The 25,717-nt window shown below is 43.4% G+C and overlaps 1 protein-coding gene across 2 annotated transcripts in view; it reads left to right on the top strand.

The window, feature by feature from the left end:
- Nucleotides 1–25,717, top strand: part of CCBE1 (collagen and calcium binding EGF domains 1) — a 101,902-nt gene that overhangs the window by 63,172 nt on the left and 13,013 nt on the right. For both annotated transcript variants that reach the window (XM_037373701.1, XM_037373702.1), the window contains exons 3-6: nt 13,605–13,657; nt 19,179–19,313; nt 20,063–20,200; nt 25,359–25,465. In XM_037373701.1, coding sequence (XP_037229598.1) covers nt 13,605–13,657; nt 19,179–19,313; nt 20,063–20,200; nt 25,359–25,465 — 433 coding nt within the window. The remainder of the gene's footprint in view (nt 1–13,604; nt 13,658–19,178; nt 19,314–20,062; nt 20,201–25,358; nt 25,466–25,717) is intronic.

A 25,717-nucleotide genomic window follows, 5' to 3' on the forward strand; every position in this document is an offset into this window, starting at 1 on the left:
AGGTCCTTCCATAAGGACACAGCCTTCCCTGTATTTCCTAGGTATCATCAGGCACTACAGTAGTGAGATATTTATAGTGTAATACCTTAAATGTGCTAACGGTAAAGGAAGAACAAGAAACATGGTGCTGAGCACTACCAAGAAAGAACAGCCTGAGCTGTTCAGAAAGGGGTTTTACCCAGACACACCACAATTAGCCTACAAAAAAGTGACATTGCGAGAGAAATGCCAAAAGCCCATGGCAGAGTGATGGGGAGAGATGGGTTCCCACAAGCAAACAAGCACACAGCCAGCAGAAAGTGCATCTTAAAACTGACACCCAGCAGGATGCTTGCCTTCATTGCAGCTCACGGAAATAAGGCAGACAAAGCAAAATCCGATTGCCAGAAGAAAACAAACATTTTCAAGTGGGTTGGAAAGACCCTGCAGTGGCAGATGAAACCACTGAATGCTGTGACTGGGCTGGTGCACAGGACAGTTGTCCAGGATGATCTGCAGGGAGGGGAAACCTGGTGAAATGAGGCAAACTGAGGGTTGTTCGTAAAGAAAACCAGCATCTGACACAAGGAAAAGCTTTGATCCTGTACAGATGAGCTCTTACAGAGTGCCTGCAAAGGCAGACTGGAAAAGTCTGAAGTGAATAATACTCTATGTACGCCTTTGAGGAGTAATGTTAGCCCTACATATATGTATACAGCACTATCCGTATATATCCTACACCATCTTCTGGGTAAATCGGTCAGTAACACTGATTCTAATCTCACTCCGGTGTTATGTTGTTGGGTTTTTCGCTTCTAAGCCCAAACTTTGAGCCCATTTGGATGCTTCAAATGCCAGAGTTGCTCCCGTGGTGTCAGCTCTGAATTGCCACCTGTAACTAGAACTGTTTCACCAGCTCAGTGAAGTCATTCCTGCTTTGCATTGGTTTTATGAAGGGGTGTAGTAATATAAATTCAATGTCTGAAAATACAACTCTGTTTCAGTCACCATGCATGATTAAGACAAGGGTAATTGCACAATGCTGCAAGCCAACAGGGAAGAAACAAAATAAAAATCACATCTTTGGCTTTGCACTAATAATACCAAAAGAGCAGCTAGAAGCCTCACTTGCTATATTGCAAAGGCCTTAATAGAACAGTAAAATTAGACAAACTGTAGGAGAAAGACAAGCACCACTGAGGAACAGAACTTCTTTTTAGATTAAGTAGCCCAGAACAAAGCAATGAGCTGAGACAAATCACATGATAATGCAAAAGGTTTAAATGTGCTTTTGTATGGGCCACCTGACTGTCTGTAAAACCACCAGTTACATGTTGCTAATAGCTTCTAGATGTAAAACACCTTAATCCCAAAGTGCTTTACAAATGGACAGAATGAGTATTTTCTCAGGTGTTTGCTCACTGAGGACATGCACCCACTTCTGAAAGACAGCACAGTAGGAGGTTGGGAGCACGGCCCAACATACCCCACAGTTCAAACCACAAGAAGAATACCGGGTCTTCATGAATAATTTCTTTGCAATGGTAAATATTTCCCTCCTATTAAAAAAAAAAAAAAGTAAAATAACATTACACAGTGGGCCAAAAGCCTAAAATCAATATGGTCCATTTCTTTACAAGGAAATAATTATTTCTTGATACCTAAAGTGAGAATAAAGCTTTTCAAGCAATAAAAAGTAAGTTTTTGGGGTGAAGCACGTACCTTCCCGACCAGATATGCTCCAGGCCAAAGTCATATGTCTTAGATTCTCTGATTAAGGGGCTAAACCAGATAAAGCTGTTTTTTTCTTCCTTAGGCAGCATAGTCCTGGCAAGGTCACAGATGCTGACAGTGCAGTTTTCCTTTCTTGAGGAAGATGTGTTTTAGATGATCTAATATTTCTGAAGATGGGTAGGACTGGGTGGTTGGTGGTTGTTTTCCAGCGTCAAGCAGCGGTGTGACAAGTTGTGCAACTTTCCTGCCAGAATTCATCACACTTGAGGCTCCCCATACGTTCATCACAAGTAATCCCCAGCAGCTCAGGACCACTTCTTCACCAGCCACCTGAGGATGAAAAGGTCCAGGTTTGTGTGATCTTCTTCCTCAGCTCTGGTAAATCCTAAAGGTTTTTGCCTTCAGGTCTCCATCCCAGCAGCAGGGGCTGCTCTGCAGTGGGTCCACACTTCCTTTGGCTCATTTCCACCCCTTCGCTCTCAGTGTTTCATAGCTGGCCAAAGCATAGTGCCTCTAGGTCCTCTCTCAAGCTGTCCAGACATCATGCCTGGTAGCAGAGACTCATCCCTAGTTTTGGGGCAGCAGGTTAGAGGGGGGATGGGTGTGGAGGAGAGCCTTTCTTTCAGCTGGAGCATGGTTGCAAGTGACAATCGCATACAGTGAAATGGGAGGTGAGCTGACTTGATAGCATTTCAGCATTTTGTAGAAGTCTTGCGTTCAACCTCAGTAGATTATTCAGAGCTAAAACCATCTTCCAGCAGCAGGGTGGGAAGAGAGGAGCAGCAGCCAGTGCCAGCTCCATTAAATTAGGCAATAGGAAATGGTCTCTCTGTGGGGCTAGGGCTGCGGTTTGCTTGGTTAGGGCATGGAGCTGTCAATCCTGCAATTAGTACATGGCTAACGGGCGATTGACACCAAGTTCAAGCTCTGTCTGGCTTCAAAGCTGAGCCCTCTGTGGGACATGGTGCAGTGGGGATATGGAAGGAAGTTTCTGAAAACAGCTTTGCTTCTTATTTTTATAACTGGCCTTGTGCCATCCATTTGCTCACAAATTAAAGAGTGGGATGCACTGGCTTTGGGAAGGCACCACCAGTGTGGTGCACTTCATGCTAAAATCTCCACAGCCCATTCGTCGGCTGGATGGCATTCCTGCTCCTGCCATTTTTAACAGAGGAGCTAACTGCCACATCAAAAAGTTGCTTCTTGAACTTTCCATCATCTGCTGACTGCAGTCTAAGTGGAGCAGCCTCAGCTACGCAGACAGCGCAGATACCGCTGCTGCATCCCAGATACCAAGCCTTCTAGTGACACCATATAAATAACAGCTCGTTCCAGTAATGCTTGTCTGATTAGTGAATTGTTTCAGGATTTACTCCATCCACACTGCCCTGCAACAAATAACCTGCAGATGTGTGGCTCTAAAAATAATCCTTGGCATTGGGGCCATGGTGCAGCTTCACTACATAATTCAACAAACTTTTGGACTGAGTTGTTTTAAAAATGAATCTTTTCTGCACGCTGGAAACAGTTCATGGAGATAGATGCTGTATATAGAGAGTATTTTGCTGTCATCTCTGTGGACAATAAACATGGATCTGACTTGTGAATATGTTATGTTAAGAATTATTTCTTTCCTTGTCCAATTCATTAAGTCTGTATACTTAATAAGCAGTTTCAGCTTTTACAAGGTCTTCTCTGGGATCAATAAAACAAGGGAGAAAGGAGAGAAACATCTGGATCAGTGAAACTCTTTTGAAATAATATCTTTTTTAGTGTCTTTATAGAGATTTCTAAGGGCTTACATTAAGAAGTTAATTCCATTGCTGCTATTGATGTTGAAAATAGAAGCACGATTTTAACTTGGTCTTGTTGCTTAGATAGTGATCAGAGCCAGCCAACTTTTGTTTGAAAATACTGTCAAGACAAATAGTGTTGTTTGTGTTTCATTCAAGATGTACTACTTTTTTTCAGTTTTTCTCCTTTTAAAATTTTATAGTGAAAATGGAGAGAAGGTAAAGAAGGCAGTGGGAGAGGTCCAAAGTTGTAACTCCATTGCAATTTAGCAAATAAATTTTTTCCTTCTTTTTTTGTTGTTGTTGTTCGGGTTTTGTTTGTTTGTTTGTTTGTTTGTTTGTTTGTTTGTTTGTTTCCCATTTCCTTAATATTTTTAAAGAATATCTGCTAGTGATAATTTTTTATTAGGTTACTTACAGTTTTGTACACTTACCAACAAACTGGAGCTAAGATGCTCAGGGGCTGCAGCATACCATATTCAAGAAGAGCCCAAGGGAGCTGTGATTGCTCAGTCTGAAGAAGAGGGAGCTAAGGGGCAAATTTAACTGGTGTCTCCAACTACCTAATGAGGAGTTACAAAGCCAGAACTTCATCAGCGATGCACTGGAAAAGGACATGAGACAAGAGCCATAAGTTGTAGCAGGGGCATTTTAAGTAGGTACAAAGGGGGGAAATGCACAGTGAAGCAGTTAAGCACTGGAGAAAGGTCCCAGAGAAGTGAGGCAATCTCCATCCGTGATGAATTCAAAACTCAGCTGGGCAAGTCTCTGAACACTCTGCTGTCAGGTGCACTTGGTTCAGGTGATTTCCAAAGGTCCCTTGCAACTAAAATTATGACGTGAATCTATTTTTCTAAAATTATGGTGGGTTTTTTTCCTAAGATTTATTTCTGTTCCTTATAGGATGGCTGAAACCTTGACTTGAAAAATTCCCTTGGATACATTGAAGCAGGGTCATGCCCTGGTGACTGTAAGCCAGTACTGAAAGGATAAAAATCCTTAGGTGTAGGTGGCTGTTAAGCACCCTTACATGATTCATAACATATAAAATGAGATTGCTATGCTTTTTGCACTCTCATGAGGTGTGTGCTCTGAAGATAGGAGCCATTTCATACCCCTTGTCTGTAGATGGTATATAAAGAGTGCCCAGGTTCCCATCCATCTGGGACAATTCACATAAACATCCATACACTGTGTCGTGTCCTGTCCTTTCAATACGGGTTTTCCACACCAGAAAGGCAGAGTTTCCAAATGCTGACACCTTCCTCACACTGTCTGTTAGTTTCCATCTCAGTGCTGGAAACCAGAGTGTCACCTGGATGTTGTGGGTAGCCAGCGTAGAGAACGAGGTGCTCAGGACTACCTCTTTTTAAAATTATTTTTCCATGTTATTTAACTTTCCTAAATGCTGATGTCTTTGTGTCTGGCTCTCCCAGTTCTAGACTATTTAAATCAGAAGTGTTAGCCTGGCTGGACTTATTTGCTTGTTTTCTTCCCAGAGTTGAATTTCAAGAACCAACACAAAATATCTGTTGAATATCTGGATTAAATATCTATGTCTGTGTCTAGGGTGTAGATGGATGGTCCAGGCTATAGCTGGGTGGCATGCCCATAGGGAGTGTACAGGAGCAGGGGTACATGTGAAATCCGAAATCCATCAAAACCAGGAAGGGGTTTGCAACAGTTCCAAATGACAAATGTCAGCCAGATTGATTAAGTTTATACTGCCAGACAGCGTCTGAAACTGTTCTTCCAAGAAGTCCAGTTGTAGCACATCCTCAGAGCTGAGCACGTGCTCACCCGTCATCCTGGGTCTTGGTCCAACCTGACGTTCATGGCAAAGCATTTCTGCAGAATCAGGATCAGGCCCTTATGTGGCAGCTCACCCCTAAGGGAACATCGACTGAGCTACTAGCTTGTCTCTGAAGGTTAATTAGGATTTATACCCTGTTTGGAGAACTAGCTTTAGAAATCTGACGTCCTTGCATAGTTCCTATGATGTGTTTTTGTGTGCATGTTTGTGTAAAAGGCGCTTTTTATTGTTTATCAAAAGGAGTTTATTAGACATTGCTTATGCAGCATTTTTGTGATCGTGTTGATGAAAGATGCCATATAAACAGGGCTGGATTGGACTGGATTCAGTAAGTCTTAAGAGCTTGCCAGCAATTTATTGCTATTTGACTCCAGCGACCAAGCACCAGCACAGCAGCCAGTGAGCGAGTGCAGCTCCTTGCAAGGCTGCTCTGGCTCTGCCTGCCGTACTGAAATGGAATTTATTACTCTCTATCTCACATGGATATTTGGTAGGAAATTGGAGCTACAAAATGAAGAGTCATGGAAGTTTATAAAAATCCAAGAGACAGGACAGATGTGCTGTGATTAGTCCTGTACTCTGGCTCACCTTGGGTTAGATAAATAATTGGATGTGTGCCATCAGCAAGACATACTATTTATGGACTTGGAAGGAAATTTGGCTTGCAGTCCTTTAATTGGAAGTCAGAGGTAGTGGAAAAAAAGACTTCTGCTCACTTTTTGTACTTTAAATCTCGAAACAGTGAGTGACTTTAAAACATGGGCTCAATGTTGGATCATTTCAATTAAGATTTAGAGACTATTTGTTCTTAGAAATGACAATATGAGGACGCTTTATACTTTGCCAATTCATTAGACTATGTAGTAAATGCAAACAGTGCTATCTTTGTATAAAATTAATTTTTTTTTCTTCCCCTCAAATTTCACACCTGTCAAACATTAATTTGATTCTGTAAAGTTCATACCAACTTCACCTGCAAAGCTAAATAAAATCATTTTCTTGGCACAATGCCAGAAAATAAAAGAAATTTGTATGAAAAAAGAGCAAGACAAGGCTGACAGCGTGTGCATAAAGCTGAGTCTAAGCAGATGAGAACAGTCAAAAGTATTTTATTTAATCATTCTGCTATTTTTGACATGCTGTCTAGTGATAAAACACATGAGCATTCCCTTGCATTAAGAACAAAAAAGAAAAAAAGAAAAAAAAAGCCGATGAATAAAAACCCAAGAAAAGGGGAAAGAAAGTACAGCTCAGCACTGAAGGAATCACATATGTGACTTTGAGTATGATGTTTGCATGCATGTAAAATACCCAAGAAATGGGGTTTACAGTGGCAGCAAGGGTAATTAGCTTTTTTTTAAGTTTTGGAATATTTCCCTTCTGAGAGTTTCCTTCTTTGCTTAGAGAACATTCACAGGCAGATTTTTACATTTTTTGAATCAGTATGCTAAGTGAGATGCAAGCACTGATGGTTACTAGTGCCACCAGTTGGTCCATGCTACAGAAAAAGATGCTGGTTAGTCCATGGTTAGTCGACGTGCCTGTAGCACCAAGGCTCTTGTTGGGCTGGGGTCCAACAAGGGTCAGCGTTAGTTCTGGGTCTGTAGCACAGTGTTACGGCTTCCCTGAAAGTGTGCGGCCCTAGTCTGTATGGTTCATGTGGAAATCCCCATATGACCTTTTCCTTTCATTACACATCAGAAGAATCACAGGAAACATTCCTAAAAGTCTGTATTCTGCCCAGAAGAGACCCAAAAAGCTGAGTTTTAGTTGCCACTTCTTCCTGTGGTGAGCAGAAGCTCATGAGCTCGTTTTTCCTTATGGGCCTGCCTGCAGGGTTTTCATACCAACCTCTTTCTCTGCCTCCCAAGTGTCCTAAAACAGCCCAAAAGCGACGGTCTGCTGGGACCGCTGGTCTGCTGACACAGGGAAGGTGCTGGGGAAGTGGTCTGCCTGCCCAGGCTGTGTTTGAACACCTCATCACATCTCATTTACTTAAACAAAACCACAAGCCTCATCATGGCGAGACTTTGTCCTGAGCTGCGTCCGTAGAGAATGGGGGCACAAGGACTGCTACAAAAAAGGCAGACAGTTTTGGTGGCTAAATTCCCCAGACCTGTGAAGTTTCGCTTTTTGTGCATTCTCCAGCTTCATAACTCAAAGCCCCACCAATACCCACGTGAGATGGAGGGTTTCTTACACCCCTTTAAGTCTTTACTTGCTCTTTTGTAAAGGAATGAGCTTCACACATTCGCAAGTGCCACGCTCTGCAGGGGCTGCAAACCATCGTATCAGTTTGGAAGGTCTCTTCTGAGAAGAAGGAACAGTTCATACTCCAGTGCCATAGAATCCCCTTTGACCGTAAAAAGATGACACGAAACAGTACTTGTAGGAGAGGAAGAGTCAGTTAACAATACATTACAGTAAGGAGCAGCCAAAGAGCAAGTCTGGGATCTTTCAAGAGCGTCAGCCAGAGCCTCGCTGGGTAGGCGCTGGCATGGTTCCCCAGAGTCAACAGAGGTATGTGGCTTTTGCCAGGGGAGGATCTGGTCCCTGACTTGTGTTCACGGAAGAAAAGCCCAGGAACTGTGAATCTTATCAAAACCTTCCCATTAGCAATAGCTGGAATGGGATTTCATTTCTGCTATCTATCTTAATAGCTAGTGCTGAGCAAAAGAGCAGATAGCAGTGCTTTTTTTCCCTAAAAGAAAGAAAACTGTTATATGTGGGTAGATTTATTTGACTTAAGTAGCTGACAAGAAATATGGCTTAGACTCCTCAGGCAACACATTAATCACTGAAAATCTGACTTTCAGAAGTTGTCAGAGGTCTGAGTTCCAGCTTTGCTGGTGAAGGGCGGTCTCTGTGGTTGTTTGGGCAAATCCTGCTTTATTCAGTCAGTTAAGAGAAATAAAGAAGCACACACATACAGTACTCATAGGTTCTGCAGCATTGGAAGCCATCACCATACTTGTGCTGTTCACTCCCAGCTGGGACGGTGACGGGAAGACTCAAGATGGCCTTGGACCTTGAGTTACACCCAACGCGAACATAAGTTATCTCTTTACAAAACTGTGAAAAAGGACTAAGTCTGAAAATCATGGCAAAGTGTATGCTGAGCAAGTGTCTGCAAGGAGGCCATCCTCTCTTACTCAAGATTTCGGTATGTATCCCACAGAAAGGCAAACAAAAATATAGTGCATTGCTTCAGTTTTTCACCATGTTGCCATAAATCTTCTCTCCATGTGAATTACAGTGAAAATGTGCACAGCTACCAAGCTGCTTCCTTAATACACTTTGCACTGCAGATGAGCTTTGTCCGTGCATGCTTGGGCAGACAGACCTGTCCCTCATTTGAATTTTATACAGAATATGAGAAAAACAAGGGTTGAGGGGTTTTTTAAGGTACCTTGTTGGCTCGCTTTTATAGCTGTCTAATTATTTTTTGTAAGTTAATTGCTGTATTTTATATTTGCATTTTTGCTGCACTGTGTGCTTCTCAAAGTCAGGGTGATCAAAAAGAAACACCGGACAGGCACAATAAGGAGCCAGTCTAACAGAGACCCCTTTGTGCAATTAAACACAGCCGTGCCGTGGCCTTTGCTGACTCAGGTGTTCAAAACGTGATACAAGTTCTCCTGAGTTCATGTTATGACATTGTCTGAAGAAATCTGGTTAAAATTTTTTTCAAATCTTTTCCCCATGGGAAATTGGGGTTTTTATTAAATACATTTGCTGATCTGTGTTACCATTACTTTCTACCAGCACCAACCTGGGAGAACAGTGTTGACATATCTAAACCTACATAAAATGTTAAGCAGCTCTTATGCCCCCTATACTGTGACTCTTCTGACGTTCGTGGGTTAGAAGCAGCATGTCAGAGAGGAGGGATGTGACCTTCCTGACCACCTATGGAGTTGCTGTGTCTTCCAGTGAAGTGACATCAGGCACCAGCTGAGCTATAGAAACTGTCCGTGCATGTGCTCCTAGTCCCGATAAATGGGAGATAAAGTGCCTGAATTACCTCTGCCTGGATGGAGCCATGCTGGAGGCTGACTGTCTGAACTCCGGCATTGTAGGGATAAAGTAAGTGTAATACGTTACCCTAGGAACTCACTTTCTGACTCAATGTAGGGATTTCTGTGTCTGCTTTGCTCCTAGGAGGAAAATATTTCCCAGAGGAGATGCTTCTGTTTCTACTTTTGACAACTTTAGCAAGACTTTCCTTAACATAATGTGTTCATCTGAAACCAGTATAAAACCTTTCTCTTTCCCTTCCCTTTGCATTTCCCCTTTGCCTTCCCTTTTTTTCAATCACTGAATGGTGATTAGGTATCAATTAGGTATTTTCTCAACATAATTGTTATGATAGAGTTTTATGCCCCTTTGCTGAAGTTAACCAAAACCTCAACAGCATCTCCATTAAGCATCTCCAAACCATCCGCTGTCACAACACAAGTTGCTGCCGTGGTACTGCAGACAGATGCAGGTTAATTACCGCTTTAAGTGTTTATCCTGTTATTATTTGCTTTTCCAAAGCATTTCAGCTGCTGTAGGACCCTGGATCACTCTCTCCCCTCTCACACAGAAGTATTTCCCAGGTTCAGCATACCCCAGTCTCCCTGGCACCGCCACCGGCCGCTGTGTCCCAGTGCAGAGCAGGAGGTGGGCTGGGGGTGATGGCAACTCTCCACCAGGTGGAAACAATTATGGGAAAAAAAAGTGTGGTGCACACTGGATGACTTACTGCTGATAGCTGCCAGATAAGCTAACTTAATAAAGCCGTGGCTTAATTAAGCCACATTCCTTGCATCTTGCCTTTCCTCCCGCATGTCTGGGGCGATGCTATCAAGCAGCTACTGCTCTGCAAGATGAGGCGGGGGGTGCTGTGCTGGCGCAGAGCTGTGTGTCAGGCATGGGGGGCACCTGCAGGTGATGTGGCATGGGGGTGCTCCTGGAAAACTCAGCTTCCCTCTCAGTCTGCAAGGTGATGGGCCTCAAAAGCCTGCAAAAGCGGCAGATCCTCTGCTTGCTTAGTCACACGTGTGTTTATTGGTATAAAAGGTTTGACCTTAAATCCCACCTTCTGACATTCAGTGATTCAGGAGCACTTCAGCCTCCAGAGCAGATGGGAGTAGCTCAACATCTCCCTGCTTCTGCTGCAGCTAAAAAAAAGGGTGACTGCTTTGAGAGAGCCCCTATTGCTATGTTTTTTCTTATAGGTGACACAAAAGCTAGACACTGCAGTGATCCAAGTCATGGTGCCCAAAATGCTTTATGAGTCTGGGTGTGTGCATGTTCCTGAGTGAAGACTGCATGAGAATCAGAAGTTGATAGATTTTTAATACCTGAAGCACCCCATTAAAAGCTATGTAACAGATAAGTTTGCCAGCAGTTTCTCCTTTTGGAAACCAGACTTAAAGTTAACAAATCATTTAATTTCCATGTAGATCTGGATTTTAGTAGTTGAGCGCCTTACACATCCGTGTATTAGTTAGCGTTTGGTGCATGTAGAGCTGTGTAGCAACCACCTCGCTGAAAGTTATTCAGTAGCTAAAATTATCAGTGGGGACCCCCTCTTACCTCTCATTATGTATAATGAGATTGCTGCTGTGCAGCGTTGATTAGGCACGTCAACCTGGAGCTGGATGTCTGAAAATGAGTATTGCTATTGAAATGCCTTTGCTAATGATCAACTCATGTGTCCGTCATTTTGACAGATTTCTCTTTAAGAATGTAAAAAGCTGAAGCATGCAGGTATCCCAGGGTTGCAATGTAATGTTCAGAGAAAAGGGTATTGTCATATTATATTTCCTGTGCATTAACCCTAAAGTAGCAGTTTCCTTGGCAGAAACATGCTGATGGCTGAAGCTTGCTGTTGAGTACAGGCTGTGCTAAACAGAGATCTGTAATCTTGAACTGGGAACCAAATATCATGGGGAACTGGTTTCTGGAGTGTGATCCTGAAAGCAGGGCATCCCTCCTCCAAACTATTTTCTTGTGTGATTTAAAGCTTTCATGTTGTGGAAAAATCTTCAGGTATTTAGAGAAAATACTTCCAGATCTCCTTACCAGTAAACCCCAGAAAAATTCACCAAAAATTGAAAGGAGACTGAAAACAAGGAAATGACTTCTCAGAAACGTGTCACCCCCCTGTGGAACTCATTGCTGCAAGAAGCCGTTGAAGAGATGGATTTCAGCAGGGGCTTGGATGCCTGCCAGGGCAGCGTGATTCACCAGTTGCTTTAACTGGAGCAACCCCCGGCGAGGCTACACGAGGCTGTGCTTGCTTCAGGGTGCCAGGGCAGTACGTGCCAGGGCAGTATTTAATGGCTGTAACAGTGTGTGGTGGGTTCTCAGTGTGTGGCTGTGGGAGCGGGGTTTGATCAGGGCAAGTGGTTTGGCTATCAGGAGAATCCAGGAAGGCAGCTAAACCCACAGTTTAGCCACAAGAAAGGCAACAAGTCCAGTCAAGAGCCATTGCCAACCAAGTTGGGAGGAGAGAGGCAGCTCCTGCAAGTCCAGCAAGCAAGCCCTTACCTAGAAGCAGGCTGTGCCAGTTGAGGTTTACATCTGCTGCTATAAGCCACTCTAAGGGTGGGAGTCCTAAGGGTCCTAAGCCTGAAAATCAAGTGGGAAGTCCCAAGGAGAAGGGTAGAAATTATGAAAGCTTCTGCTGTCTGTTTCTCATTCGTTCTGGCTGGCACAACCCCACAGGTCAGCACCTCATGGCAGGGATGCCCTCCTCTCCTCTCCCACCTCCCAGCCCTCTCTCAAGCCAGGCTGTATCTTCCCCCAAAGAGCAGCTACAAGCAAGCCATTATCATCCTTCCTTCTTCTGCAGACAGGAGGAGATGAATGTGCACTTGGAAAGCCATCAGTATGGCTTGCAGCATATGAACAGCCTCCCTGATGCACTTTGAACCCATTCCTCCTGCATTTGTTTGTCTTGCAGATAAAACTTCACAGCAGTGTTTGGAGAAAAGTCTAATGAGGGACCACTGTTTGCATAACAAAGCAAGGCTTCCTCTTCAAATGTTCAACCTTCATTAAGCATAATTTATATTCCAGCTAATCTTTGGAAGAGGGTAAAATATGGAGCCAAAGTTTGTTTTTACATAGTTTGGAGTAATGCATTGTTTGTTTTAAGTGGTCAGTTGCAATTGATAGTTGATTTAAATTCGACATAATGATGATTTGTGATGGCTGCGTGTTGTCTAGGGGAGTGTTGTGTCATTGACTGCCATGGCTTTAGCACTCTACTGCGTCAGTTATTGAATTAAAGGATAACACCAAATGGACGGTTTCCCAGTTCTGCAGATATTTCAGCACATCCACAAGGAAAGAAAAACTGTGAATTTGTAAAATAAAGGGGTTTTTTTTTTCCCTCAGACTCATGTAGGCTTGATAAAATAGTGCAGTGAACAGCAGTTTGCTTCTCCTGCACCAGTCCACCAACACGGGACCCTTTTGAAGGTCACTAGGTCCCTGCCGTGAGTAGCTTTCAGGGTGATAAGAGAACCAGCCATTTGTAAAGGTTCCTCAACACTGCTGGGAGTCCTGGTGACGTGAAGTGATTTGCTGCCTAGAAAGCAAACAGGTATAGCTGAATGCCTAAATGCCATTACAGGCCAGTGTGTAAGGCATATTAATTTCTCAGCACTCAGATTTTGTTCATATCATAGGCACAGAAAAAGTATCTGATCCTGTTGAATCTTCGCTGCAGTTTTGCCTCCCTGCCTGTGTGTAAGATACACTCCACTGCTGCAATATATTTCACTTACCACCTTCCAGGTTTATTAAAAGATGAGAAATGACTGGTTACATTTATCTTGTGTGTACTCCTTGCTGAGGCTTATCCTTTTCTGCAAGTTTACATAGTAATGACGGGTGTTTGAGAACACCCTTCACCCTATCATGAAAAGTGTGACCTAAGTTGTATGTATGGACAGCACTGGGGTGTGCTGCATCCTTTCAACTCAAGGGAGTAGGGTTTTCAGAAATCTTGTTGGGATGTTGAGTGGGTCAGCACTGGGGTGCCCAGCCTCAGGCTCCTGAGGCAGCTGGCCATGCTGTCATCTAAAACTCTAAAACGCCTCATGGACTGAGTGGTGGGTTTCCATGTTGCATTCCTTAATGCTGAGATACCTCCAACTGCAAAGCTCAGGATCCTCATCCTTTTTGGTTCATCACACCCATGATCTACCCATGATTCTTTTTAAAGGCAGCACCAACCTTTAGCATATATATTTATTTATTCATTTATTTATTTTATTGTTTTTCAGGAAAAAATGCTGTAAGGGTTATAAGTTTGTTCTCGGACAGTGCATCCCTGAAGGTATGTGATTTCACTGTTGTTACCCCCTCTTTCCCCACGCATTTGTCTTTCCCCATTTACCCTGTTCTCCACACTGCCAGTTTGGAAGAGCATGCTGATATAATCACAGGCTCATCCGTATCTCATGTGTCAGTGGAACTTGTTGGGAAAATAAAAAGATCAGCATCTTCCAAAAGTTTCACTTAGCATGCCAAGCCTTGATCCTTCCCTAAGTACACATGACTGCACAGATCTTGCACCATGACCTGCTGCAAAGGGACACATTCTGCTCTCAGCTACATACATGGGAGCACTCTGTGCACCCAGGAGCACACCCTTCCTGGCTGATGGTTTTCCCCATGTACCCCTTGGGTGTGGCACAGTCAGTTTGGCTTGTAAGTGCACAGAGGGTGGGTGACTATGTGAATTAGTCCTGCCTTTGGTTACGTATTTCACAAAGACATCAGTGAGGGGAAAGTGTCATCAAACAGTGTGTCTCTTCCACCCGCTCTGCTGGTCCTGGGTATGGCTTCATTGTCACCAGGGGCAGAAGGACACAGAGAATTTACTGAGGATAGTTCATGCAGTAGTGAAAAGGGAATAATCCTCTTGGCAGAGGGGAGCTGCCTCTACGCTTTGCAAAAGCCGTAATGGGGTCTCAATGCTCAGAGGCTGCTGCAATGAGATCTCATTTAGGAAAAGGCTGAGCTCTGCCTGCCTTAATTTTGTGGGAGGCCTCTGTTGGGTCTACCCAGACGATGGCTTCACATCAGCAGTAGCTGATGTGAGCAGTAGAATGTGAGTTCTTCAGTCGCTCCCATCGCTTTTTCCAATTTGGATGAAACTGGCTCTGAAGTTACAGGAGCAGAGGAACTCCCTAGCAGAAGCAAATGGTCAGAGACAGCAAGCCAAAAAACCTTGTTTACTCCAAAAAGCAGGTTAAAAAGTTGGTTTATGGTGACATCCTTCTATTTGATGACATATGGAAAGCCTTCAGTTGACCTGAGAGTGTCCCGTTTGGGCTGGTGATGTTTTGAAAAGAAAAGTGGCAAATTAACATACTGGAGGGAGTCAGCTGATTTTTGAATTACAGCCTCCAGCCGACAGGGATTATAACCCAAACTCTGCTCCTGCTGCTTTTTAAAAAACGTGCATTTTCTTTGCTGCTGGCTAGAAACAGTAGAACACTGGTTGCAAAAGAAAAAGAAGAAAAAGAAAAAAAAATAACCTACATCTTCCTGAGAGAGAAATTGTGCATTTGCTACTTCTTTGTGAAGAAACAGCCCACGGTGCCAGCCCGAGCCTCGGGGAGCTGGGTAGGGTTTGAGTGAAATTGATGCTCACAAGGAGTTCCTCATCCCATGGTTTTGCAGTGAGTTTTGTCTTTGTGTCTATGGCATGAGATGACAGCTCCAGTATGAGACAGACACTTGGAGGAGGCAGATGTGCTGTGTTGTACAAGGTGGTTGTGTGCACAGGGGGCAGAAGCCCTGAATACTTTTGGGGTGGAAGGAAGCCAGGACTCTACAGTCTGGCCTCCAGCTTTACTATGGATTGTAACAATTTTATATGCTATTTGCTAAATGTGATGGATACAGCAACAGAAGTAATAGGAGCAAAAGTAAAATTATAACCATGGCAATATATTATTTTAGGCTTCTAATTTTCATCTCCTGAGGTTTTAGGTGATTATGAAAGCAGCTTTTATTATGTACCCACTGACTTTGCTTCGCTTAACCCTGTCTATTAACTGCATCTCAGTAACCTGAGAGTTTCCGCCACTAATTGAATTTCTCTGCTGACTGTGGCTTCTCTCCCTTTGTATCTCCATTCCCCCTTTTTCAGCTCAATCTATATTTTGCCTTGAACTTCAGAGACCACAGCAATTGCTGTAACATCTGAGACAATCTGGCCACTGGTATGGGGACAAAAAATATGACTCAGAGAAGCACTCATTTCACTTTGTTACAAGACATCACTTGGCTCTTCACACATTGTTTTGGCATAATCTTGACAGAGTAGCTGTATGAAATGCATATCTTGACACAGGCACACAAATGCAATACAGATGTGAGTTCATTACAGCACATCTGCACCTTTTAATCCCGTACTGGCAAGTCAAAGCCATGAGAAGTAGTTCCAGCCCTGTCTTCTCTGTGATTTAGCAATGGCAGCAGGGAGCAGGGTTGGGAGAGGGACAGAGCGTCCCTTGTCCACCCTCAGGAGGACACCAATGTCCTTCTTGGGCAGCTGTTACTTAAAAAGATTCTTTCCCCAAGGCTTTGTGTCTTTGTCCACATCCATCTTTGGTTTCTGTCCTGTTATTTCTCATCTGCCCTTGAAAAGCAACAGAAATCAGTGCAGTCCAGTATGAGTCCATGTCCCCAGCTTCTGCATTTCATTTGCTTTGGACTCACATTCTTGCTCTGGGTTTTGGCTGCAAGGAGCCGGGAGCAAAGATCCTCAGGAAACATTGAGGGGAGTTTGCTTTTTGTGCCTGATTCCCCCCATAACATCTTTCTACTCCACCTGAGCAGTGAAGCAGGTTCTCCTGAATGATCTCCTCCTTCTTTGCTTTGGAGACTCAGCTACAACTAGGTCCTGTCTCGTGGTGTCACCGAGAGTAAAGCAGGGACAGATGTAGTCTGAAACAGCTTCTTTTGGAGAGCACTCTCCCTATCGCTGGTTTGTTACTTGAGTTTCTTGGCTGTGCATTAATCCAGAGCAAAACACTCTGTGCCAGGCAAACACTAATAAGATCTGCTGTTTCCTCACTAAGGCTGTTTCAGAAATTTCCTTAGTACATACAACTTTCCATGCTGCGTTGTCATTCCTGAGTTCACTGAAATATACATAGAGACATTTGTTATTCTGCTTCGGCTTTTTGTATTTTCCTAAAGTCTGGAACAGCCTGCTCCTCGCTGTGTGGCTTTGATTCATCATCAAACCACATTTCTTAGGCTGGGCTGGTGGACAAGGGGCTTGAACGTGGGAGGGCATGTGCATCCCTGGTTCTGCAGAGCACATGGAGGCGGTGCAGCAGCTTTTGCCCAGTCTCATCCCAGTTGTGAGGACTGTTCCTGAGGGACTCATGCTACTGGTGACCAAAGCCCTGGGGATGCACAGCTCTGTGACATGGGACCTGCCCACAACTGTTGTGTGATTTGAGATGACTGTGTGGGAACCACTAGCAGGGAGATTTCCACCTGCTGGAGCCTTCCCTTGCTTTGTATGAAAGCAAATGAAGCAATAGTCTTGATGGAGTTCTGCTAAGGTGGATGTGAAAACCATGTTTAGAGACTAGCTACATGAAATATGGCAAAATAGAGACAATTAAAAGGAACTGGTGTTGTTTAGTCTAGGGAAAAGGAGGTTGAGGGGAGTTGTGATAATAGTTTTTAGGTATGTGAAAACTTGCTGCAAGGGGGATAGTGAACCGTTCCTCATGACCAAGAAGAAGAGGATAAAAATAATGGGCTTAAATGGCTCTAAGGGGAGTTTGGATTAGATATGTGTAAAAAGCTTTCTGTCTGCAAGGATATTTAGTCTTGGGAATAGACTGCATGGTGGGGAATTTTCATCCCTGACGGATTTCTAGGTGAGGGTTAGATTAATGTCTATTAGGAAAGGTTTATGCAGAGCTAATCCTGCTTGTAGTAAGAGATTTTTTTTATGATTTTATTAGGGCACATCTATTCATGGAGGCACAGGGAGGACAGAGCTTGTTTTTCCTCCACTCTGAATAGTCTAGACGTGGCACAGGCCAAATCCAGCATCTGTGTGGGCACACTGGCTAAGGAATAGGCATGGTCACATCAGTGCTGTGCATACTGGCCTGTTCTCCATCTGATTTTATTTCAGTGGAAAATGAAAATTGCAACTGTGCCCAGGAAAAACACCACTAATGCTTTATATCTGGGACTATTTAGTAGGGCCAAATGTAACAGGAGTTTACAGTCCCAGCATCACCTAAAAAGCCTGAACTAGCCCCCAGGCTGTCTATGTTCGAAGGCAAGGGCCAGGTTTTAGTTCCACGCTTGTGCAAGAAGGCTCTGTACTGTTTGACCCTGGTTACTGCTGGGAGTCCTGGCACTGCTGCTCACCACCACAGCACTGTGAGCAGACTTCAAGGCTGAAAGTCAACACAGTTGTGAAGTAAGAAGGAAAGAAAGGATGCCTGCCATTCAAAAGGTGACAAGCACAAGGGAGGAAATGCTTGGCACCATTACAATAGTATTTTTTGGTCTAAGCTGCTCTGGTGTGACATATAGCAACTTCTTAAGTCTCGTTTGGTGCTTTTCTGTACCTTTGCACACTGTCACTTTCACCCCCAGTGCTACACACGTGCTTTATATACTTTGAACAGACAATGTGGCTTCATTTGCTTTACCATCTATTAGTTCTTTTTAATTATTTGAAAAAACCTTCATACCTAGAGATGTCTGCTAGTTATTAGTATGAGTCAGTAATGATTTTGGCGTTTAATTACTTTATAGTGTGTGTATATGGAAACACTGTGCATTGCTGGGAATTCAGTTGAAACATTTAGGTTTGGTTTAGATGTGTTTGGTCCGTAGCATGGACGGGATATTTCTGTTGTGGCCCCCTCCAGTACCTAATACACCAGCTGTGTGCAGGATGATGTTCCACTGAAACGATCACAGAAACTGCCACTTGCTTGGCATACAACCCAACCTTCAGGAGGGTTTGCCTAAGCTGGTTTTGAGACTAGGTGCTGCTTCAGCTCCTGTCTTCCCCTGGCGAATGTTCCCCGTGGCACTGCAAAGCCCTTGTATCCACAGCCAGGGGCTGCCCATCTCCCCCAAATCGCTGCCACCAGCCTGACACCAGGGGCCAAATCCAGCCCATGGCAGGGCAGGGGTGCAGGTCAGACCCTGTTTTGGTCTGGTGTCCATTCCCTGGCCTTCGGTTTTGCTGCCACATAGCAGTGAAATCAGAAACAGATTCACCCTCCCTCAGGTTTCAGTGACTTCAGTCTTTTGGGACTTCACTGACAAGCTCGGCTAGTGACTTCCCATACCCTAATCTGCACATTGCTATCATTAAAAGTGATGATGGTTTTGTAACAATGTGTTCTTTCCTAGAAGGGGTATATCTGGCTGTGAACAATTACTGTGTGATTTTAATTAACTTTTCCTTGTAATATGCCTTCTGCCTGGATTTGGCAGATAGCCTGTTCCATGATAGTCTGCAGAAGTAATGTTGCTATCAGCACATAAAAAATTTGTGAAGGAAACAGCAATTTAATATCTCTTTGAAAAGAATTCTTAAATTCTGCAAACTGGGAAAGTGACCCTTACTTAAAATCCAGGTTTAAGAAATAGTCTAACTACTGTAAAGCTGTAATTAGCAATTACAATTTTACTTACATCTCATGCATGTTTTATTCCTATGTTCCTTCCACCCTTAAAAACAATGTAACTCAACTCTACTAATAGCAGAGATGTGAAATATTTGCTGTCAAAGTTTCATCCAGCTACTGCCACTGGTATTTTTCCTAACCCCGTTTTTCCCTATCTAGACTATGATGTCTGCGCTGAAGCTCCCTGTGAACAGCAGTGCACAGATAACTTTGGGCGAGTCCTATGCACTTGCTATCCTGGGTACCGCTATGACCGGGAGAGGCACAGGAACAGAGAGAAGCCTTATTGCCTGGGTAGGTAGAAGTGTGTGTTGAGCTTATCACTGCTTAATGATGTATCCTGCTTTCTCAGGGCCTCCAGGAGTCAGTTTATTTCTGAAACCTTTCTTATTCTCATTACTATTACTAAAAGAAATATGTTTTTTAACTATGTTAAGGATTAATTCCCAGATCTAAGAGATCTAAATCCCCCTGAAATTATTAGGAGGTAGTACATAAAACGAGACATACGCACCCAAACATTTCAAAGTGTTGGGATGATACAATTTTCCCTTTATTAATTCCTTCTGCAGGTTTTGAGCCATATTTGGGGTTTTGGCCTGAGATGAGGGACAGGATTCTAACAGTAACCCTCAAAGTACTATAACCAGGCCTCATTATGAAAATAAATCCTTGGGGTTTGATTCAGATGGCCAGCATCTACTTCAGGAGTCGTCATTTACATGTGGTCCTTGTGTGGCTAGTCCTGCCTTGCCCTGTCCTGGACTGTTTGCTGTGCCAGGGAGCCAGGGTTTGCAGGACTGAGCTTTGCTTGTGAGCTCTTCAAAGCAGAGAAATGGTCAAGCAATGTTCACCACTAAAATGACAGGTATGTTAATAATACTGCCGTTCGCACAGAGCTCCAGCCCGAAGCACTGGAGGTGCTGAAATGACTCATTTACTTAACCACAAAATCTCCTGGTACCTCTAAAGGAAGTCTTTTGTTGTATTTGCGGTCTGAAACCTCTGGCTTCAGAGCATTTTGAACTCTTGCTGCTCTCCAGATATCGACGAGTGTGCCATGAGCAATGGGACGCTGTGCTCTCAGATCTGTGTCAACACCATGGGCAGCTACAGGTGTGAGTGTCACGAAGGCTACACCCGGGAGGAGGATGGAAAGACGTGCACCAAAGGAGATAAAGGTATATGCTAGTGGGGGTTAATGGTCCTGGGCCAAAGGGCCACCTAAAAGGTTGATCTGTCATAAAGAGGAACTGCTCCCTGCACTGCACTTGGAGCTGGGAGTCTGAAGCTGGGATGTAGCTGATGGTGCTGGAGAGCCCAGGTTGTTCATTGAGCACCTGAGAACCTGTGGAGCAGTCCTGCCACACACTCTTCTCCTACCCATTTCATAAGCTGCACAAACACAGCCGTAAATCAGTAGTCACATCCATAAAGAAACTGCACTAGTACATTGAAGGATGTAGAAAGCATCTTCCCAGAGAGGCACAGTGACTGAACGGTGAAACTTGCCATTACAGCATCAGTTAGACCATTTCTGCTGGATCCACCTGCTAAAAGCCATATTTTCTCCCATACCAACCTGGATTATACTTAGAGCTCAGAAGATGGGGAGGTGGGGAGGAATATTCCAGATGATGACCCTTATAAGCCTTCATTGATGTCATCTGTTAATTTAATTATTTTCAGTAACCTTAATTTGTATATATACACCCACATCTGAGATTAGCAAATGGCCCTGGGTTGGGTGGTTGTGCCTCTGGGCACTTGGAGGGTCAGAAAAGGTGTGCCTGGGAATCTGGCACACTTTTCAAGCATCACTTAAATCAATTGCTAAATTCTGCTGACCTGCAATGAGTCTGTGTGTCTCATGACTGTGGTCAGATTTTTTTCCTTTTTAAAAATGAAAATAAGATGTGATGGGAAGCAGGTAAAAGTGAGGGCTTGTTCTTGCTTTTTACTGTTGTTTTCCAAGTATGTAAGTATGCTGTGTATAAATTCTTTTAAAGTTTTTGATCTCATCCCAGCTATTAAATTACAGCATTTACAGTACTTCAGATTAAATACTGATATGACAATTTAAAAAGAAAAGAAGAAGAGAACAACCTGGGGGGGGGGGGGGGGGGGGGGGGGGCAGGGGAACTATTTTGATGAATGGTGACTTACAATAAGTTCATCAATTAATTGCCTGAACACAGTATGATTGGGTGCACCAAATCCCACTGGATGGCAAGAACAATTTGTAATTTTCATTTTCCTCTGAAAATGTGTAACTGGAGCCACTCCATTAACTTTAATTGTTTCTTGTAGATTTCAAATTGGTTGGGTTTTTTCCCTTGTAAGTGTCCGGGGGGGTCATAAAGGAAAGAGATATAAACTATATAATCCCCTTGCAAATAGTTTTTTGGTTAACTTTTCCTCAAGCTAGTTCAAATTTCCTGACAGAGTAATGTCCAAAGCGTTCAGGATAACCAACCATTCAGAATATTCAAGGCTGTGGGAATAATTTTAATATTTGAAAGCACCAATTTTACATTGAATGTACATGGCACATAAAAATGTCAGCTCCAGTAGTTAATCTGGAATTAAATACCCACCATCGCTCATGACATTTCCCAAATCGGCTGTGTGAAGCGGAGAAGGACACTTTCTGCTCTGTGACCCTGTGGTCCTCCATGTTGTTACTAATTGCCAGACTTCTGGTGCAAATGAAAGTGGAGTTAGCCATCGCAATTTCACAGAGTATTTCCTTTAAAAAATTTGTATCCGTATCCCATCCCAAGGAAAAGGATTCCGGCCGGCTGTAGCGAGGCACCACCGCGTGGTCAGCCCCAGCCCTGCACTGTCCCACACGGCACCGCATCCACGCCGGAGCGGCTTCCTAACAAACGGATTATTTGCTTTTCTTACTAGCTGGAACACTTAAATTTTATTTTAAAATTTAATGTGAGAAACATGAAAAGGCATGTATCTGTCTCCAGCCCAAAGCATGCTGTACATTTCCCGGGAGATGCTATACATGTTTTCATCCTGCCGTGCCTCAAAGCTGCAATCCAGGCACTTCTTTGCCTCTGTAAGTGGGCTTGACTGAGAGCTTCGCATTTGTTAGTGGGCATAAGAACAGGGAGAATTTTTCCCACATCCACGATCATGTTGCATTTGACAGAGACAATACAGTTACCCGTGCAGAAGTAGGCAAATGAAACCTTCTCAGCAGGCTGAGCCCAGATAATACAACACAGATGATCAACTCAACTGTCTCCATGCAAAGACTGCCTGCGGCACAGCTCCCTGCAGAGCTCTCCCCCGCCAGCATCTCCTCCTCTTCCAGCATCAGCAAGACAGTCTTCCAGCACATGCAAAGAAAACACATCACTCCCCCAAGCAGATCTCTTATCGATAGGTGCCACGGGCTCACCAGTGCCTTGCCGAGATGAAAGGACCCCCGGTCAGGACAGCAACATCATGCATGAGCTAGACATGATGCTTTGGAAAACCTTCATAAAATGGGGCTGGTTTAAGCCTTCTCTGAAATAATTTTAGTTTCCTGGAAACAATGGAAGCAAGCTATATAAGTGCCTTGCTCAGCACGGGCCAAACTGACCCTGGTAGGTGACCTCTATTTCTGTACCATGCGTGGGTGGCTCCATCTAATTGCTTCCTGCCCCCTCTGGCCTGTCCTAGGTGGCTTCTGGCTTTATCCATGCTTTATTCTGGCTTTATTTGTAGTTTGGTCCTGATACAGAATCGGATGTGGGTAGAGCAAATGTTTGATGGATGACTCCTTCCCTGGGCAACTCATCACCTCTGTCTGGTATGAGTTAGGGGGATTCCACCTCTCTCCCGGGACACAGTTCATGCTTGCTTATATGACGCTGTTGGACTTCTTCCTCTGACAAGTCAATCCAAATGGATTTGCAGAAATCTCACTGGTATGATGTTTCCCAAACATTAGCTGACACCACTGCCCCCCAGCATTCATCTCCATGGATTGTTACAGCCCTGTTCTATCTATAGTTGTCAGCCCCGTGTGCCCCATCCTTCTGGAAGATAAATTGGATTTTATAATGAAACATGAGGCCAAATTCACTGCTTCTTAATCTGCATGTAATTCCACTGATTCTAGTGGGATTGCAATAGGTTTCAAATAGCAGAGGCTCTGGCAATTTCTCCCTATGACTGTATGTTGCTTTCAGCAACATTTCTTAACACAATATGAAGGAACAAAGTTGGTAAGATAGCTATTAAAAGGAATTTTGGTTAAGACTAGTACCAAGTCCAAACTCTACTGGAGTTTGGAAAAAAAGGCATTTTTTTCTAATGGCTCAATATATGTGCATCTGTACATGCTACACAGGTCCAAAAATGGACATGTCAAAACACTGATGTTTTTTAAAGGAAGCTGAAAAATTAAGGGAGCCACAATACTGGTTTGTGGTCAAAAGAAAACTTATCTTACAGAAATATCAAGAGGTGTCTTGATTACAGCGTATCAATTCCTTGTTAAGGGAAAAAAGGCCTGCATTGTGCAGTCTTTAATCTATCAGAGAAAGGTTTATGGGTAAAGAGGCTTTGCAAGGAGTCAAAGGCAAAATGAATAACATTAGAAATACAGCAGTGACAAAGGAAACCAGCAGGTGCTGTGTATTTGAGTATCTTCACACAAAGGCTGGAGTCCCTCTGGGAGGTGGTGTGGCCAGATAGCCTTGGAGCCGTAGATGCGATTTGGTGAAGATCTGTTATATGTTGTGTAGAGTTCATCAGCAAACCCCAAGTGGTACCTTCCGGCCTTAAATCTTGAGCCACCTGAACACTGTGCAGAAAGCTGTTCAGGGATTATCAAGCCATGTGCTATCAGGAAGGGCTGGAAAGCTCACACAGCAGTGTGCTTACTGCCATAAAAGCATTAAATAAATGGACTGCAGTTGTGGGAGCAGGCAGTTGATGAATGGGGTAAACTCCCAAGCTTTTGCCTCCTAATTTTCTGATCAGTTCAGTGCTAATACCAGTCTTAATGCTGCTGGTCATTCCAGAACCTTGCCCTTACCGCCCTCTCCTACCTGACCTAGGAGATAAGAGAAATAAATCTTCATCTTCTAAAAGCAAGCACACCTGATGTGGCATTATAGCCAATGGACTAAATGTACTGAAAATGTGGTTTTCCTGAATTTGTGCACTGGTGGCCCATAAATGACCATCTGATGGATGTAATATTCCTTACTGGACCCTGAAAACATTTGAAGTCAAGTACCATATAATGTCTTTAGTATTAGAAACTTCTGTTTTTATTTAAAATTATGCAGATGTTTTTAAAATCAATACAAATTTCTGAAAAGATGAAGGACTTCAAAGCTTGTGTCCAAGTAAGAAGTATAACACAATAGGTAAGCGCATTGTAGTTGATTCTTTTTGAAGATTTTTAAGATTTGCTGACTTTAACCAGGAGCACCTGCAGGGTTTTTCCATTACAGGACATGTTTTGAAAGGTCAGCGTTCAAACATGGACAATAACCCTTCCAGGTAACATTGTACAAGGCCACACCATATGCAGAGCCTCAATACACTTGATGTTTCTCAACAGCTGTATGTGGAAGGAAAAAAGCTCACCTAGAGCCAGGATGTGTCACCCTGTGTTTCAGAAACCACATTTCTCTTTAAGTGGACATGTGTTGAAACAACGCTTGTTTGTTTGTGACGCAGAAGTGCTTCACTGTGTATGGGACTGGGAAAAAGGACAAAATTAACACTTGCAATATCTCTTACAGTTTGAATTATTTAATGGATTCTTGAAAAGATCCCATTCATGCATAGTATCAACAGGTGTGACCATTTCTCTCGTGTGGATTTAAATCCCTGTCATTAATCTCAATCCCCGTCTCCGCTCAGGCTGATTCCATCACGTGGAGGAATACTCAGCAATGATAGAATGCAGTTTGTGCAAAGTGAATGAAATGACCATATTGTGAGGTACTTCACTATAATTTATAGCATATGAAAATTTGCCCTTCAGGGGACTGTAAATCAGTTCAGATCTACAGGGTTAGTCTACCCTAAACACAAAGATAAAAGAAGGGGTGTAGACTTTTCCAGGTATTAAAAATAAATAAATAAATTGCAGACTGTTAACTGGAAACAGCTGCTTTAAAAATGAGCTCAGAGCTGTCCCTGCAAAGTTTCTTAGCCTTACACAGCAATTCACAGTCAAAGTATTAACAATGGCAAGATGCTCTCCTCTTTCACAGTCTGGGGAAACATAACCTTCAAGTTGCTTTTGCAATCGCTTTATGGACTTCTTCTCTTTGTATCTTTATATCTGTATTTGAAACTGCTTTCTTTCAGCTGCACTTCCTGAGAAATCTGAAAATGTGGCAAAATCGGGGACATGCTGTGCCTCTTGTAAGGAATTTCATCAAATAAAGCAGACAGTTTTACAACTGAAGCAAAAGGTATGAACACTGATCAGCCATGTCTTTACCAGACCTGCATGTTTTGTGACAACTGAGGTTAAATTTAAGTGTTTGGAGCTGTCACTGCCGTGTGGCTCTCGTGCCCATAAAGATCATGGCAATATATTTCAAAGTCATGTTGGAATGGCATCTCTTCCATATGCTTCTGTGTTGCTTGCAAGCAGATTGCTAACCAAGCTCGTGAAGCTGTGTTACCAGGCTTGTGGTAACAGTGTCTGGCAAACACCCATC

Source organism: Falco rusticolus, chromosome Z (genome assembly GCF_015220075.1).
Source record: "Falco rusticolus isolate bFalRus1 chromosome Z, bFalRus1.pri, whole genome shotgun sequence".
In the NCBI taxonomy this organism is placed as follows: Eukaryota; Metazoa; Chordata; class Aves; order Falconiformes; family Falconidae; genus Falco; species Falco rusticolus.